The sequence below is a fragment of the Chiloscyllium punctatum genome, chromosome 22, assembly GCF_047496795.1.
Source record: "Chiloscyllium punctatum isolate Juve2018m chromosome 22, sChiPun1.3, whole genome shotgun sequence".
NCBI classification, from domain to species: Eukaryota; Metazoa; Chordata; class Chondrichthyes; order Orectolobiformes; family Hemiscylliidae; genus Chiloscyllium; species Chiloscyllium punctatum.
This window is the reverse complement of record NC_092760.1, coordinates 54,850,860-54,869,213: the sequence shown is the minus strand read 5'-3', so window position 1 is coordinate 54,869,213 and position 18,354 is coordinate 54,850,860. Positions and strand designations below refer to the sequence as shown.

General features: G+C 38.9%; 1 protein-coding gene and 1 long non-coding RNA gene across 5 annotated transcripts in view; one reads left to right on the top strand and one right to left on the bottom strand.

Annotated features, from left to right (window-relative positions):
- Positions 1–15,373, bottom strand: part of pde3b (phosphodiesterase 3B) — a 249,067-nt gene extending 233,694 nt beyond the window's left edge. For all 4 annotated transcript variants that reach the window (XM_072592355.1, XM_072592356.1, XM_072592357.1 and 1 more), the window contains exon 1: positions 14,242–15,373. In XM_072592355.1, the coding sequence (XP_072448456.1) occupies positions 14,242–15,120 (879 nt within the window). In that variant the 5' untranslated portion in view covers positions 15,121–15,373. The remainder of the gene's footprint in view (positions 1–14,241) is intronic.
- A 166-nt stretch (positions 15,374–15,539) lies between these two features.
- Positions 15,540–18,095, top strand: LOC140493659 (uncharacterized). Its single transcript, XR_011963731.1, has 2 exons — positions 15,540–16,027; positions 17,567–18,095. It is a non-coding gene; the product is annotated as an uncharacterized lncRNA (long non-coding RNA).
- Positions 18,096–18,354: the final 259 nt, after the last annotated feature.

Sequence of the window (18,354 nt, the reverse complement as noted above, 5' to 3'; positions counted from 1 at the left end):
AACACCCCATCTCTTGCCCCCCTTTCTATCCTTCCTATAGCATTTGTGTCCTTAGCAACATCTCTAATTGCTATTATAACCCAGTTCCATATTTCTAACCATGCCCAGAGTTCATCTGCCTTACCTGTTAGGCCTCTTACATTGAAATAAATGCAGCTTAATTTGTCAGTCCTGCAAGGTTTTCGGCTTTGTTCCTGCCTGCCTGATTGTTTGACTTGGAAAAGGAACAAAATAATACAGAAAGTAAAATAACTACAGATCTGTAAATCTGCACAAACAGCTTTGAAATCTGAAATAAAAACACAAAATGTTGAAAATATTCAACAGGTCAGGCAGCATCTGTGGATAGAGAAATGCAGTTATGTTTCAGTTCTGACAAACGCTCATCAACCTGGAACATGAACTTTGTTTCTCTCTCTACAGATTTTGTGTAGCTGTTGAGTATTTCTAGCATTTTCTGTTACAATTAATAAAATTTGTAACATCACCATCATACTTCAAATACTGCTAGATGATCTGGAAATTGTATTTACTAAGACACACTTAGCAGAAAATTCTCAGACACAATCCCTCATGGATCTGTTAGCTAAATCTAGCAAGGGTATTCTGAATGCTCTTAACTGCCTGCTATCCAGAAATAGCAAAATTTGTTGAGGAGAGGATCGAAGTATTCTGCAACACTGTCCAAGTTCAAATAACCTTCTGAAATGCACAGTTCACACTTAAAGAGATGGCTTAGATGTTCAATATCCTCAAGAGCCATAAAATGTAGTAGGATAAAAATCAAAATAATTGTATTGAATAGTGGTTAATACTTTTGTTCATGTTAGACATTCAATATAGCTGAAGAGTAACATATGTATTGGAGATAGGCACATTTGTAAGATGAACATAGATTCTATTGAAGAATACACGTCTGAAGCCAATGAAATGCTGTATATTTTTGAACAATTTCAAATTAAAATAATGAACTTATGGCTGTCTTTGTCAGAACTTTGCAGCAGTGAGGTATTTTGCCTGATAGAATTTAGAAACAATGATGGGGAAAGCTTATTTTTGGTCGTAATTGAAGGATGAATAGTATCCAGGACACTGAAGTCTCACAACTCCTGTCTAACTAATATATAAATAAAAGCAAAATACTGTGGATACTGGAAATCTTATAAAATGAATAAGTGCTGGAAAACACAGGTCTGACAACACCTGACAGGTAAAGAGCTAATGTGCCAATTCAAATAGACTATTCATCAAAAATTTTCCAGCGCTGTTTTCATCATTCATTAATAATGTTTTGGAACATTTAACTTCCCTCTAAATTTGCTGACATATTTCTCACAAGGTCTTATCTGAAGAACATTATCTCCAGTCAAACAACATACTTTCAGTACTATGTTGATCTGTCTGCCAAGAGACGACATCCAAATCCTACAACAAAGCTTGAACTGACCACCACCTTACACAGTAGTGAATGTGCTACCAAATGTACCATAAAGGTGGAGAATGGGAACAAACTGACAACAATAATTAAAATTGGAATGGTTATGTATAGATCATATCTTTCTTTTTTTGTTTTTATTTATTGTGGACTGAAATGGGACTTCTGAAAACCAAGGATTGTCGAGGGACTGCTGCACTTTTTAAAACCAAATTACCAGCACTTATCTGAAGTTACTTTTGCTTTTAGTAGAGGTTTAGTTGCAGACAAACTAGCATCAAGGGAGTGTGTTGAAGATGAGATGCAGTCAGCAGTAAGTAGGTGTCAGTGACAAAGACCTTCTGTCTGCCAAAAACTATGTGACTGATTTCCAGGTAGTTGAACAACTTGTGTGTATAAACAAATTGCCAAAAGCCTTCAGAACTTTGGAAGGGGAGGAGAGGTTTTCTCTTTCCAGTTAAAAAAACAAAAGTCTGAAGAAAGTCAGTTTATCTTTCCTCACCAGTTACTGTAAGCTGTGACTTTTAAACAATGTCAGAAACTTTCAATTGTGAAATAGTCACTCAGTGCCTCTTGCAAGCAAGAGAGAGAGCAGCAAGCCTGTGGACAGAGACCACTTAACTGTCTTCTCCCTTTCTCGCTCTACCCATAATATCAACTTTGCTTTGTCTGTCTCTGTCTATCCATATAGGTTTGTAGGATAAAGTTTTATAAGGGGATTAAGAGCTAGATGTTGACAATTCACAATTGTTTACCTGTAGCTGGTGTCAACTCATGCTCCAGACGTTCTGTTAACTTCGCTCTAAACAAAGTCAGCTAAATGCAGAATTCTGCATACGTTTATAAAATCTTTCACTTTTGTGACCACTCCAAAACAGCAGGGCTAGAGTCCCAGGGCAAACTACCCCAGTGAGACATGAAAGTTAATTTTCCAATACAGTTTGTTTTATCCATTAACGAAAATACAGCATGCAGGTTAAGATGAATAATACATTGCACAACTGATTTGTGAAATTCTAACGTTATAAACAAAATTAATACTTGACCCAGTTCAACATTAAAACTCTAAAACTAAACAAATTAAGGGCAAAAAGCAAGAAAAAGACTCGCAAACCAGATATCCTAACCTAAACTCGTCTCATTTGCCAGGAACCTGGCCCATATCCCTCCAAACCCTTCCTATTAATATACCCATCCAGATGCCTTTTAAATGTTGGAATTGTACCAGCCTCCACCACTTCCTCTGGTAGCTCATCCATACATGCACCACTCTCTGCATGAAAAGGTTGGCCTGTTAGGTTCCTTTTAAATTTCTCCCACTCACTGTAAATTTATGCCCTGTAGTTCTGGACTCCCTCATCCCAGGGAAAAGACCTTGTTTACTTACCCTATCATGCCCCTCACGATTTTACAAACCACTGTAAGGTCACGCCTCAGCCTCCAACATAGCATGGACAAGTTGGACCAATGGGTCTGTTTCCATGTTGTACATCTCTATTAACTTATGACTCTATGACAATCACACTAAGCATTTTAGTGCAGTTTTTTTTTCTTGAAGTGCAAGATTTTGATTAGGAGAACAAATGTACTCTTTCACTTTGTGATGCATTGTATTGCAACCCTTACAGTAAAGAATTTTCAAGTAACTGTATTCTTTTCATTCAACTGTTGAATTTAATCTGAAAAAGGTTGATAACTGTCAACTTCAACTCAGTATATTGTTGTGTTGATAATCCAACAGAAGAGAATTCAATCATTTTATAGTGATTTGACCTGTGTTCGTGCAACTACGACCTGATGTGACCTGCAATTCAATTTGTAAGAACAAAAAGCAACTACCTTGTATTAATAAAAAGTGCCAATTCCAATCATTCTGTTCACAAATACACAGATTTTGTCAGACAGAAATCCAAAGTCTCAGAACCTCAGATCAAACCAGAGATATAATTATTTCTCTTAAACTTAATAACAGCCTTCAAAAAAAACTTTAAATATGCCTGGAAATGCATTTGGATCATTTCTGCAATATTGCTGACTAGAACAGTAACAGAAGCATTATTTCACTAAGTTTAAATGTATCAAACCCCTCACAAAAAAGCACAGATTTCAGCTGAATCAATTATTCACCCATATTCAGGAAAACTAGTGTTTCCAGCTCAAACTTCATACAGCTCATTCCAGTTGACAGCATTTTCATCCCTTACAAGTCAGAACATTGAAAGACACATGCAGGTAACCGAAACTGGCTGTTCAGTACTGTAAAAGGAGGAAATACTGCATCGACGGGTGTCATATTTTGTATCAGTGATGAGTAAAGCAGATAATTAGTGTGCACTAAGTTTACTTGAAAATCCCATACACATTTAACAGCTCAGATTGCACAAACAACAATTCATACTCCTGCTGCTTCTAGCTTGTTCTCATAAACTGCACACACCTGTTGATCATGTGATTTCATCTGGTTCTTGGCTTATTAGTATAGCCATCTCTTCAAGCAGCATAGCTCTAAAAGCAATAACAATCGTCCCCTTCCCCAACCAGAAAAGGTTACATACTGTCCAAGTGAAAATACATAGATATAAGTGCAATGGCAAAACTACTCACAACCATAACTAACATATTTGAAAGTTTAAAAGTCTGCATTAGGTATGAGTAGTTTCACAATTCTTTCAGTTCCTATGTTGGTTGAACCTTCCTGAGAATGAGACTTCATAGAGATTGAGATTTCATAGGGATGTTCAACTTATGGCTGTGTTGGAATCTTGCATGTTATTCGTGCTGTCCTGCAGTTTTCCACGCTAACTGCACCCAAAGTTGATTTCTGTTTCTCCTCAAAGTTGCTCCATTCAGTGTGTAACTTTTCAGTAACCAAGTTCCCTTTATACGATCTATGATTCTAACATTTTGTCCAATTAGTAGACTAAGCAGTTCTGCACCTGTTGATCATGCATCTTTTCTTTGAGAAGACTGCCCCTGAGATTTTGATCAATTAATGGCTAGGCAAGGTTGTCCTAATTTGCCTTACAAACATGATGCCAAGTCCATATCCAGGAGGTGCAGCCATTTTGGTATGAGATTTTTCACAGGTGTCAAAGTCATATCCCTGTACTTTTCCATGAAGTTGCTGTCATCTGGTGGTACTTGACATTTTAAGTCACCAAATCATTTCCAACTGTTTACCAGTTTCCACAGTGAATAGCCTTCTCCATAAGTAAGCATGGAATGTGAGACAAATGCTTCATCCTCTACTTTTGGATATAACCTAACTTTAGATTATATCTGTGATAAAATTTAATAATCAATTGTTGTAAAACATTCCATATTTTAATAATTCTCCAGGTAATCAAATAATTCAAAAGTATCTTCAAATCAAACTTTATTCTTCCATATTGCAATGATCTGTACTCCTCGTCCCTTTTGGGAAGCATCAACTTCCAGGACTGTCTTCTTCCTTGGGTCATAGCATTGAGATACAAATTTCCTCTGACAATGATTGTTTGAGTGATTCAAACATATATTGATGGTCCTGCTGCCATACAGATGGTATATTTTTCCTCAAGAGTTCTTGTAACAATAATGCAAGATAAAAAGAATTGCTATTATGGTGCTAAGAAGTTTTAAACATTCTGAGATATTTCTGTAGATCCCCCTTATATTGGGGAGCAAGCATACGTCTTACATCTTCAACTCTGCCTGGGTCAACATTGATTTCATAACCTGAATAGATAAAGCAAGAACTGCTGATCTGACCTATAAATCACCTGGCACTTCTTGCTGTTGAAAACAAGCTCTTTACAATGAGCTGCTTCATTAAGTGAACAGATTTCAGTCATATTTTTCTTTGGTTTGCCCATCATTACAATGACATCTGTAATACATAATTATCCAGTATTGTTTTCTGCAATTCTGTCCAAATTCTGCTGGGATAGATTGTGATTAATAGACAGACTGAAAAATAGTTTCTGCAAGTAATAACTTCCAAATAGTGATCTATTGGTGTAAATTGGAAGTAGTGTTTTCCTGAGACTCCTGTGTTAAAAACAAGGGCGGCAGATGCTGGAAACCAGATTCTAGACTAGAGTGGTGCTGGAAAAGCACAGCAGTTCAGGCAGCATCCGAGGAGCAGGAAAATCAACGTTTCGGGCAAAAGCCTGTCATCAGGAATAGAGGCAGAGTGCCTGCAGGGTGGACAGAGATCCACCTTGCAGGCACTCTGATGAAGGGCTTTTGCCTGAAACGTCGATTTTCCTGCTTCTCGGATGCTGCCTGAACTGATGTGCTTTTCCAGCACCACTCTAGTCTAGAACCTGAGATTCCTGTGCAAAGTCACCCAACCAATATCAGTATTTGACATCCAGCTTGGTTATGAATTTAGCTTCTGTAAATCTTCAATTTCTCGAACGTGGGAATTTTATGAGTAGCATTATAGAGAATGGTTAAGATATCATAGGTCTGAACACACTCCAACTGTGTCATCTCTTTCCTGCACTCATGCAACAAAACCGCACCAATCCGTATGCTGATTTACACAACAGATAATGCTACGAGGCTCCATGTCATCGCGCTCACTTATAAGCTTCTCTTCTATGTGAAGTGCACTTTCTGGGAAAGTCGACTGACCTAATTACTAGCAGTCTGTCTACAAGCACTTCAGTCCAAGGCTTTAGAATTTCATCCTTAAATCTCTCTGGCCTTCTTCCTCCTTTAAGACACTACTTAAAATTGACATTTCTGATCAAGCATTCGTGCACCTACTCTCATACATTCTATTATTCCCAGTCAAATATTGCTTGAGAATTACAACTCTTAACTTGCCTTGGGATGTTTCACTATGTTAAAGGTGACATATTTATTCAAGTTGTTTCTGCTCCTTTTTTTAAAAATTCTTCCTTTCAGTTGTATTCCTGATGCATTGTTTTTCACCGTGAAGGATTTACTTGTTTTCAAATCTCTCCAGCTTATTTTTAATGCCGATTACCTGCTTCAGAAGTCATGTACAGAAGGATCATAAATTGTGAATTGGTTTTCAAGTTAATGGTTTTGGAAACATGAACTATCCCATTAACATAGCCTTTGTATGGTTAAGTAGCAGCTGTAGCTTTTGAATCAAGTTTCATAAATTATCACAGCTTAAATACAGTAACTTCTTGACTCTTGGGTTGACAGTGAACTCAGTTTATCTTACAAATTTAACAGTGGAGCAATCTGTGCTAATTCAAATTTCCTCGTTGCTACAAATTACTTTGTTAATGTATGAATAATAGTATGTACCTTGAATTGTCTGCATTTTTTGCAGCAAATATCAGCCCCTGAGAGCATAAACTGTTTCCACATCAGTGTCAGTAAGAAGTTAAGAGAACGTTTTACACCAGGAGAATTATTAGAAATGAAACGTTTTGCCACAAGTGACTATTAAGCAATATCACAGAAGCTGTCTTGAAAAAAACTTTACTAAATATGTGAAAGTACAAAAAGGACAAGGAAATAGGATCTCATTTGAAAGCTCAGTTGAAAAATGAATAACAACACATGCACAATAGGCAAATTATTTCCTCCTATGCTATGACTGTATTGCTCTTTGGAATACCTCCATTTTATAACCAATAATACAAATTTCCTCTGACAATGTTTGTTTGTGTGTTTCAAACACATGTTGATGGTCCTCCTACCATACAGATGGTACATTTTTCCTCGACACCATTCAATTCCACACAGAAACATTACCTGTCGTGCTTTCTACTGCATGAGTGCAGTGAAAAGTTTGAACTGTCACCTCTCAGCCCAATTTTGGGTATAGAGTACCTAGGTATAGATACTTTAAGTGTTGTCACAGAATTGAAATAGTTAAAAAAAATTTGAATGGGAATACAGAGTGTTTAAGTCCAGAATGAGAACAAAGAGTGTCTTTAAAGTACTCAAGTTATTGTCCTTTTCCAACAGGAGTCCATGCCCACCACACTTCAGAACGAGATCATGGTGACTCCACACACTGGTTTCCGTCCAGGACTCGCTCTGCTCTTGCTTCGGGACTCGGCCTGCGCTTGCTCTGCTGCCACTCCAGATTCTGACCGTGACTCACTCTGCCCTCCACTCTGGGACTCGGCCTGCTCTACTCCCCGCTCCGGCCTCGATTTGCTCTGCTCCCTTTCCAGGACTTGGCCCGAACTCACTCTGTTGCCACTCCGGGATTCGTTCCATGTGCTCTGCTCTCATCCGAATCCAGCCACAACTCATCTGTCACCTTGCCTCTGTTCTCCAGATAGGGGAGGGTAGTTTAAGAAGTTAAAAGTTGGCGGGCAGGGTGGTGGGTAAGAAAAACTGCACAAATAGGAAAAAGAAGGAAAAAGGAACTGGTGAGCAGAGGAGCTCTGACTGGAGCACGCATAGCAAAGGTTTAGGGGGATATGGGCCAACTGCGGTTGGGAAACTTGGTCGGCATGGATAAATTGAACCAAAGATTCTGTTTTTGCGCTCAATGACTCTAATGATATTCTGGCCACTCAACAACAAGGACAAAACAAGTTTTTCTGTACTTACTTTAGTATATAGGAATAAAATAAAAGGAGCCAGTGGAGGCCATTTGGCCCCTCAAAATCCACATTAAATAAGATCATGGCTGATCGCTCTACTTTCCCACTTAGCAGTATAAACTTTCACCACCTTATGTATCAAGATTCGATCCACCTCTGCTTTAAGAACTATTCAAAGACTCAATTTTGACCACTTTTAAGACATAATTCCAAAGACTCTTAGCACTCTAAGAAAAACATTCTCATTTGTTCTTAGTGGGTAATCGTTATTTTAAACTGGAACCTTCACTTCTAGATTATGTAGGTTAGACCATCAGATGTAGGAGCAGAAGTAGGTCATTTGGTCCATCATACAATGAGGTAATGGATTATCTGATGATCCTAAACTCCTCTTTTCCTACCTTATAACCATAATCTTTAATTCCATTACTCATTAAAAATACCTCATCCTTCAAATTACTTAATGAGGATACCTCAACAGCCCTCAGTGATCAGGAATTCTACAGCTTCACTACTCTCTGATCAGAAGAAATCCTAACCTAAATGGGAAAGCTTTTGCTGCGAGATTATCTCCACAGATCTATCATGTCAAACTCCCTGCAAATCTTCAATCAAGTCTCCACTCATTCTTCTAAATTCTGATGAAATAAAGCCCAACCTACCTCAAAAGTCAGTTCCTCTACACCCAGGATCAACCTAGTGAATTTTCTCTTAACTGCCTGAAAACCAGTATAATTTCCTTTACTAAGGGGACCAAAACTGTTCACAATATTCCAGGTGTGGTCTGACAAGTCTCTTGTATAGTTTTGGGAAGACCTTCCTTTTTTTCTACTTCATTCCCTTTGAAATATAGGCCAACAGTGCAATTATGTTCTTCATTATCTAATGAACTTGGATGGTAGCATTTGGTAATCAGGTGACAGTCTCTGTTTCACAATCTGAGGACTCTCCTTTCACCCTTTTGGTGCAATTTCCATCATTGTTTACCTTAGGTCATTCACCAAATTTAAAAAACAGTGTGATATTAAAGAGTTAACTTACTCTGCTGACCTGCAGCAAACTGGATGTCCTGAGGGGAGGGTGGGATGCCTCTGACATACAGATAGATTGTAAGAAATTTACATTATCAGCTCCTATTATTCAGAGCCATTTATATGGCCATTTCCGAGCCATTCAGAGCAATTTACATTGTCATCTCCTACTATTTACATTTTCATCCCCTATTCAGAAATCAATAAGAACATTACAGTTGGAATTGGACTACTCCCCTATAGTTACAAAAAAATGATTTGCAACAGATTTGACCATTAATGGATGATTTACATCAACCATATTGTTTCTGGAGATGGTCAGGTCACTGCATTGTGTCTTGAGTAGCATGTGACTGTGTGGGGTGGATGGGGGGAAATGGCTGGAGGTTTCTTGTGGGCATTACAAACTGTGATGTCAAGACTTTGCATAAAGGAAGGGTTTTTTTTTGGGGGGGGGCGCTTTGACACAACTCCGCAGGCCCTGCGACGCATGTTAAAAGTTCCTCCAGAAAGTTTGTACTGTACTGCGCTTAATAAATTTTGGTTGTTCACAGAAGCTGATGTGTTGCAGTCGCATCAAGACTGTAAGAACCTCAGGAAAAAAATAATCTTACAAGATGATTTCCTTCATAGACTACCTGTTACTTCCAGCACTGCTCTCATTAGGACCACCCTGCTGCTTGACTAATTCAAGAGCCAAGTGAGGAAAAGTCCAAACTCCATGGCAGTTGCATTCCTCCAGATCCCATCCATTGCAGAACTGGACGGTCAATCATTAGCAAAGTTCTGTAATATTATTGATTTGAAAGCTGCAGAAAAAAGAAACCATGTTGCCAAGTGTTTCATGCTTGTAAAACTTCAACATGAAATGTGTTTCTGTGATTATACAAAATTTGCCAAACAATCCCAATTGTGATAAAAATTACACTAACAATTTAAGATCATCAATCGGGTTCAGTGTGTTTCACTTACATGTGCTCAATGCCACATATATCCACATGAATGGCCTTGCTCTTTGCAAACAAAACAAAACCCATACATTGCACAATTTTCAACTGCACAGAAGCTTATGGGATAGCCTTTCTCTTGCCCATTCCCTACAGTAATACCTGGCCTAACATGAGCTAGTTTTTTCCTGGTTGAATTTTCAGCAAAAGTTTGGCAGTTAAACTGCCCTGCTGCATTTTTCAAAGTGACATCTCAACCAGAGTCCACTTTTCAACCAACTCTTCTTTTGACACAAAACAAATGATTGCTCCCTTTGAGATTCTATATTCTTGCAATTCAGTCCTGATAAATCAAAGGTGAAAAGTTTCAACAACATTTCTGTTCTTTTCAGCAATTTTCAAGTTTTATCGTACTAAATAACTATTTGGTTAGCATGGGGAGGCTGGGATTACAGAACATTGTCTCAAAATTACAGCCAAATGGTGCTGGAGTGAAATTAGGAAACACTTATTTCAGCAAAGGATGGCCAAAGTTTAAAATTCTCTTCAAAACAAAAGCAATCAATGCTAAATTTAACATCAATTTTAAATGGAGATTGCTAGATTTTTGTCAACTAAAGATATTAAACAATCTGGGGCAAATATAGAGTTAGGTTATATATTCATCATGATCTCACTAAATAAAGGAAGAAAGTCATGAATGAAATTGCCTACTTCTGTTTCAACGTTCCAAACTAATTTCTACTCTCCCACTGCCAAGTAAACCACTATAAAGTAAATTCAAGAGCAGAATTCACTTATTTCTTCTCTGTTCATATCTTCTAGGCTGGAAATTTAATGTACACCTTTTAATAAATCCTTTTTATTTTCGCCTATCACCTAAAAAGTCACAGAGAAATAGACCCTTCGGTCCAACTTATCCATGCCAACCAGATATCCCAAACCAATCTAGTCCCACCTGCCAGCACCTGGCACATATCTCTCCAAACCCTTCATATTCATATACCCATCCAGATGCCTTTTAAATGGTGAAATTGTACTAGCCTCCACCAGTTCTTCTGGCAGCTAATTCCATACATGCACCACCCTCTAAGTGCCCCTTAGCTCCCTTTTTTATTTTTCCCCTCTCACCCTAAACCTATGCCCTCTAGTTCTGGACTCCCCGACCCCAAGGAAAAGACCTTGTTTATTTACCCTATCCATGCCCCTCATGATCTCATAAACCTCTATAAGGTCACCCCTCAGCCTCTGACGCTCGAGGAAAAACAGCCCCAGCCTATTCAACCTCTTCCTATAGTTCAAATCCCCAACACCAGCAACATCCTTGTAAATCTTTTCTGAACCCTTTCAAGCTTCACAACATCTTTCCGACAGGAAGGAGATCAGAACTGCATGCAATATTCCAACGGTGGACCAACCCATGTCCTATACAGCCGCAACATGACCTCCCAACTCCTGTACTCAATACTGACCACGAATTGTGAGCCACACAAAATATCAAATTCTTCAGTAAAATGAAGCCGTTTATACTGTTGTTGTAAAACTTATTCAATTACTGCAAAAAAAAGAACATTCTGATTATCTTTTACATTCTGACTTGGAGTACACGAAGTGAAAATTGGACTAGAATTTACCAGAAATTTGATCACATTTATTTGAAATCATAAGAGCTATTGATTGCTTGCTTGAAGAAGAAACTTTTGATTCACTTACACCAAGTTAAAAGCTACACCGGCCTCTGACATCAGATACCTCAGCTGGAAACAAAAACTTCATTTCAGCTAGTTTGCTACAACAACACAGAAATTCACAGCTACAACTTGCCATTCAACTTACAGAATTTCTTAAAATAATTTAATCAGTTAATGTAACAACGTTGTTACAGAACATTTTAGAAATGTTACTGTACTGTTACTTTCATGTTCCACAAATATTTAATATATTCAAAGATGATCATCATCAATCTTCAGCAAGATGATGTCAGTATTCACATTTGATCAAGTAATCCTCACCGTATCTATACTACATAATATATTTATGGGTGTTCAGGATTATTTGAAGTCAAACAATAAGAATCTCAGTCGTCATTATTGATAGGTCAACCTATCCTGAAAATGTGATTCAGGTTGGCTGGTCAGCAATTAGTAGGGCTTTTGTTAGACTGCTTGCAGCTGCCACCTCAAGCAGCTATTTGCGCATTTCCACTCTTCTAATACATAATTCCCAAATGTGTCTTATTTCACAAGAATATTTGTGAAAAAAAAATTCTCCATGCTATGTTATTTGCTTTAATTTCTAAATTAAGGCAGTGCCAAGTGGAAGCCGTATGTCCACAATAAATAAAAACAGCAATTCACCAGTCAGACTGCTTGTGTATTTTCATACAGCTAAGCACAAACTATTCACATTGACAGCAACTTAGAGAGGTTCACTGGTCCACTAATTTAGGATGATCAACAACTTCCATATATGTTATACCACCTTTACAAAGAAACATGAAAAGGTTCTTCACAAGTAAGACGTGATTAATGTATGCCACCAAGAAAAGAAGAGTGCAAATTTGGCCAATGATGGATCATCAAACTTATTAAAGGTGAAGGTACTTTAGGAAACAGCTTTGAAACAATGAAAGGTCGCTCATAATAATGGTGAAAATGAATACAGGATACACAAGAGGGAGGAAACCAAAAGGGACATAATATTTAAAGTTAAGTTGGGAATGAAGATTAAATAGAAAACAATGGCCAATAAGTGAAAATGTCAACAAATGTCCAGGAATGCGTCCACGACCACACAGTCTTGTAAACAGAGATAAATAATACAATTTTAACCACTTGCTATCCAATCAATACTCATGTTGATAAGTCTCCAGTATTACATTGCTGAGCAAGTTCTCATGAAATAATACATTTTAAAAGATATACAAAAGTTAAATTCCATTGTGAAAAAATCTGAACTGAAGTCTTGATTTCTCCCATTTCTCTCAAAACTACTTGATAGAACCCAGCTCTAATGCTATTTTTTTCCAGAATTGAGCATAAGGCAAAATATTCCATACCCAACAAATATATATCAATACTAACTGAGTTTTTGCATTAAAAAAAAGAGAAAAAAAGTCTGATCCAAGCATTTTAATACTGATCATTTTTTTCCCCTTCAAAGAATTATCATACCTTCACAACTTAAAAACATTGCAAATAACTTGTTGGTATACATTTTATCAACAACAAAATCTCTATAGAGTATTCATCTGCTCAATATCTATCAATGCATATTGATTCAAAAAGCTTTTATTATTTACCAGTTAAAAGTGTCCCACATTTTGACAAACCAGTACCATGTATGCTTTCTGTGCATTTAGCAAAATATAACTTATAAATGTTGTTCACCTACCTGGGTTTTAAGAGATGAATCAAGACTTTACATGTGGCTTTGACATTACCACCTGCTCTAATCTTGAAAATTCATTTAAATAATGTTAACATATTTAGCAAGTGATAGCAATTACACATCAAAAATTAGAGCAATCCATAAACATACTAGTTTTAAATTCAATTCAAATTGAGAAACTTTGGCAGCTTCATAAACTAACAACCAGAGATCAGGTTTTTCTTTTTTAATTCTGCATATCAATCATACTTGCTACGAACTTTAGGCTTCCACTTGGAATTTAGGAATGGAACTAAGAACTGCTCTGTGGAGTTGGTATGGGTCGCTTTGAGTTATGACTTAAAAATTTAAATTGTAAACAGAAATTCTTTCCAACAGTAAACTAACAAAATATATTATACATTGGACAACACTGCAATGCTTTGTTTCATAATACAATAACAAAATATATCTTGTACATAAAGGAAGGCAATGTCAAGTGTTTTGCCAACTAGAGTCAGAACTTGAGTGTTATTTAAGAATGTTGAGTTTTATTTGTGCTATACTGTGTATAACTGTGTTCTTCCGATAAATTTCACGTACCATGCGAAAAAGTTTTCATTTGGCTCTCTACTAAATGAACTGCAATTGTAAGATCAATGAATCTTATCATAAACATGTTAGTATGACACTTCTTTAAAGGACACAATGTTCTACAAAAGCATAAAGATTTCGCGTACGTTACAGTCTGGCTTGGGAAATTATTACAGAACTTGCACCTGTATCATTTAAAATTTTTCAAAGCACGGTGGAGAAACACATGCCAGTTTCGAAGCGGTTTACAAACATTACGCATGTGTTTTTTTTTAATCTCATTCTGATATATTAAGGAATTTCAAAAATAACATATGAAGTTAAACAAATCGTACCTGCTCTCTCGATATGCAAGGTAATGATGTCCTCCTGGGCATCTTGCACCCACCATAATAGTTGGTTGATGTTTCTCCCAACGAAACACAACTCGATCTCCTTCGCGGTTTGATCACTGGGATTTTTTCTTCAGTGGTTATCCTGCGACGAGCTTCTTTCGGAAATAGGTAATCAAAATATACAGCAATGGTAGCCCCCACCATCCCGACCCCACAGGCCAAGAGGGGTCTTAGAGCTGTTGGGAGGGCGATCAAACTGGTGATGGAAGCCAACCTAAGAACGCCGGCGAACAGCAAGATCAGGACGCTTTGTTTCACTTTCAAAGTGGAGAGCAATGTCAGCAAGCCCACACAACCCAGCACCACGGCCGGAGCCAGCAACCTGCAAAGATACAGCTGGTCCTCACCAAGCAAAACTTGCACCACCAAGAAATCTCCGAGGTAGCAACATGGAGGCAGTGACAGAAGCCAAACCGTGCTGCTTTCTCGTTTGCTCTTCCTCAGATAAAATGTCAACCAAAAGAAGGCACAGCAGATGCTAAAGAGAGGGCTAACAGACTGGAATGCGATCGCCCATGCCGTCTGGAAAGTCTGCAGCAAGGATGAAAGAAACTGCGCGTCCAGGCATCTCCTGGCCAGGATGGATAGCGCGACGATTGCAAAGGCACTGCAGCCGCCCCCGAGGTAAAAGGCTGCAAGTTTCGGACGCACCAAGCCGAGTCTCTCCAAGTTACACCACCTGCAGATGGAAAACCCGCCGTCCTGTTTCAAAGGGGTGACGCAGCTCTTCACATAACCGTTGCGACTGTTCTCCTCCTGGCACTTGGCGTTGCTGGTGTTGTTGTGCGCCGCCGAATCCCCCTCCTCCCTCAACGCCATGTTTAAGTTTTCTTCCCGTCCTCTTTCGTGTGTTATTCCGCACACGCACTCGGCAATCTGTACCCGCTGCCGGGCTCTGCGCGCCGATATCACTCGCTCAGTCCACTAGGGCGCGGGCAGAGATCGAGCATTTTGGCCGAAGAGTGATCGGACAGACAGAGGCCACATACTGCGCTCTCCCATAGGCACCAACACACGCACATAAACACATTGATGCCGATCTGAGCTCGCGACCCCCTCCCCCACCACTCCCTGGGCTCCGCGAAGCCTCTGTTGCTACAGCACCGCACGAGCTCTCGCGTGCGCGTCAGCAGCTCCCTCCCCTCCCTCTTGCTTCAAACGGCCGCCCCCACGGCCCAACACGCCCGACCCGGGCGCGCGCGTCACCACCACCACCTTCCCGCTCCGACCCGCCTCGCGTTCAACCGTCTGCGGACAGGGCGAGCCGTGCGCGTAGCCCCTCACCCCGCATGCGCGAGCCTCAGCAGCGCCAGTTGTCTTCTCTCTCGGTCCGCAGGAGCCAAAGAGGCGACGGGCTTCCCAGTGATTGTATTGATTTGATTTTCTCTTTTGCAATGTGAGTTGAGCGTGTGTTTGTCTCATCCCCGCGCCCTGTGACATGCTTCCCAGCTCCGTTTAAAATTGCAGTGCGTGTTGACATCCGATATTTTTCATCCTGAGCCTCGTCTTTGTCTGACATTTCAAGATGCTAACCTCCGACCGAACTCTTCAACTGGAAAGTTTCAGATGGAAAGAGTCCATGGCAATTCATTGTTTTGCTTCGAGGACATCGGTTTCAAAGAAAAACCGTTCCTTTTTTAAGAGCGCGGAACAACGGGCTGACTTCCATTGATATAGCGCCCTTCAAGCGGTCATATCATAACAGTGAATGGAGTATGTATGAAAGGTAGTCACGGAAAAGCAATCAATTTTCCAAGTTAAAAAATCACACAACACCTAACTATAGTCCAACAGGTTTAAATTTTCCCACGGCGAGGTCTCGCAAACAGCAATTTAGAAACACGAACTGGTCGCATTAGCAAGATAAGGAGCAGGACGGCAGTTTACTGGGAGGCCTGGCTTAAAGTGCCACCGTATGTTTACGGTAGTAGCATCTCTACAACGTCTGATTAAAACATTTTTATGTAGGTACAGCTTTTAGGGCAGGCGGACTTCCAGTCATAGTTTATCCCTGAAACAATGCTGAGCTTCCCGCGGCATTAGTCACCCTGCATTTTGTATTCAACTTATTAAGATTGTACAGAAGGGTACACAAGTCGGGGGTGCGGTTGATTCTTTTTTTAACCACACTGTTTTTTAATATCTTATTTGCAATCAGAAAGTTGCAAAGGGAAACTGACTTTCAATGTGTTCAGGCACAATGCACTGTGGCGAACATGTACATTGTGGTTTTGTAGAAAGTACCCGCTGCAGACTTTGTCGTTGAGAGTGAAATAAATTTTATCAAGAGCAATTTAGATATATTTCAAAGAATACATCAGATGTTGTCTCGTTAATCATAATTTTGAACTTGTGCCGCAATTTCTGTAAAACCTTTTAGGTAAATCCTGCACATGTACGTCATCAGCAATAAAAGTAGTGCAATAAGAAAGCAACGAAAAAAATCATTTTTTAAAAAAAGCTAAAGGACATTTTATTGTTTACAAGCTTGAAAACTGTGTTTCCAAGAAACTACTAATCATTTTCGTCAATTATTTCATCAGTCGGGTTTCTGTTTCAGAGAATTATCGGTTTTTAAAATGTTCAAGTCACCTTTAATTTACTTACTATAAGATGTCTGCAATCAAATTGTTGTCTTAAAACATTTTGAAATCTGTCCAAGAAAGTCCCACAGTAGCAGACACTAATATTGTCGTTTCCAACGTAACATATATATAAATTTTACAGATATCATAATCTTTTTCAATCTTGGGCAATTTTAGACTACAGCAAGAGAATGAGAATGAGAAAGAGCAAGAGAATGGGTCTGGAGTCACAAGTCGCCACTCCAGAATAAGGAGGTTAGGTTTCTTCCTTTGTGAACCTAGACATTTCAAAGTTAAAAATCACACAAGAGCAGGTTATAATCCAACAGATTTATTTGGACGCACTAGCTTTCGGACTACTGCTCCTTCATCAGGTGGTTTTGACAATAACCTGATGTGTGATTTTTAACTTTGTACACCCAGCCCAACACCAGCATCTCCAAATCTAGACACTTCAGATTTCTTGAATTGAATTTACCATCTACCATGGTGGGATTTAAACCTAGGTTAACAGAACATTACCTTAATCTCTAGATTCATGCTCCAGCGATAATACCACTAGGCCACTCATTCTCTCGTCTCCTGCTGAACGTCGATTTTCCTGCTCCTTGGATGCTGCCTGACCTGCTATTCATTTCCAGCAACACACTCTCAACAATGATTCTCTCATTCCACCAAAGGTAATCAACTGATGGAATTCAAGGTAATAAGTGTACCGTCTACTACAGGACTATGATTGACTTTCTCTTTCGCGTACAAATCGCACTAAAGCAGAGAACAACGTTCAGTATCGTGAGAGGCTGAGGTCGGCCTCAATTAACTGTTTCAAAAAGCTGCCATAAACTGAATGCTATGGGTTCGATTGTTGAGTTACAAATTCCACTTGATTGCCCAGATCGTATGGTAGGAGGAAACGCTGCACATGTCCAGCTTCCTCGAGCTATTAATTTGAGTCACCAAATATTATCAATGTTGAAAAAAATTGTCATGAGCTTCGGAAGAATACAATACGTACGGTACAGAATGATGATCACTGGAGAAAATCTACTCTAGTGGATGATAGGCAAATCTCCAAATTCAATAGTAACATTTTAATTTTTACGCGAAACACAACCGAATGGATCTCAGCCGAAAACGAAAGCAACATCTTCAGAAAAACGAACTTGAAACTTATACAAGACTTTTTGTAATAAATTGAAATTAAAAGCAGTATGTCTGGAAATATATTTTTATACAAAATTGGTGGTGGAGGGCGAGAAGTTCTGTAATCAAACGTTACCAGGTTGAGGAACGACTTTAGACTACTGTTTATACATAGCACAAGTTTATTGAACAATTTGGCGCCACCATAAGAGCTATCAAGTGCGCATCGACAAATTGATCCCAAAACGAAACCGACAGTTAATTTGTACAATGTCTTTCCACTAAAATATTTTGACCAGCAGATTTACTTGCACTGCATTTACCT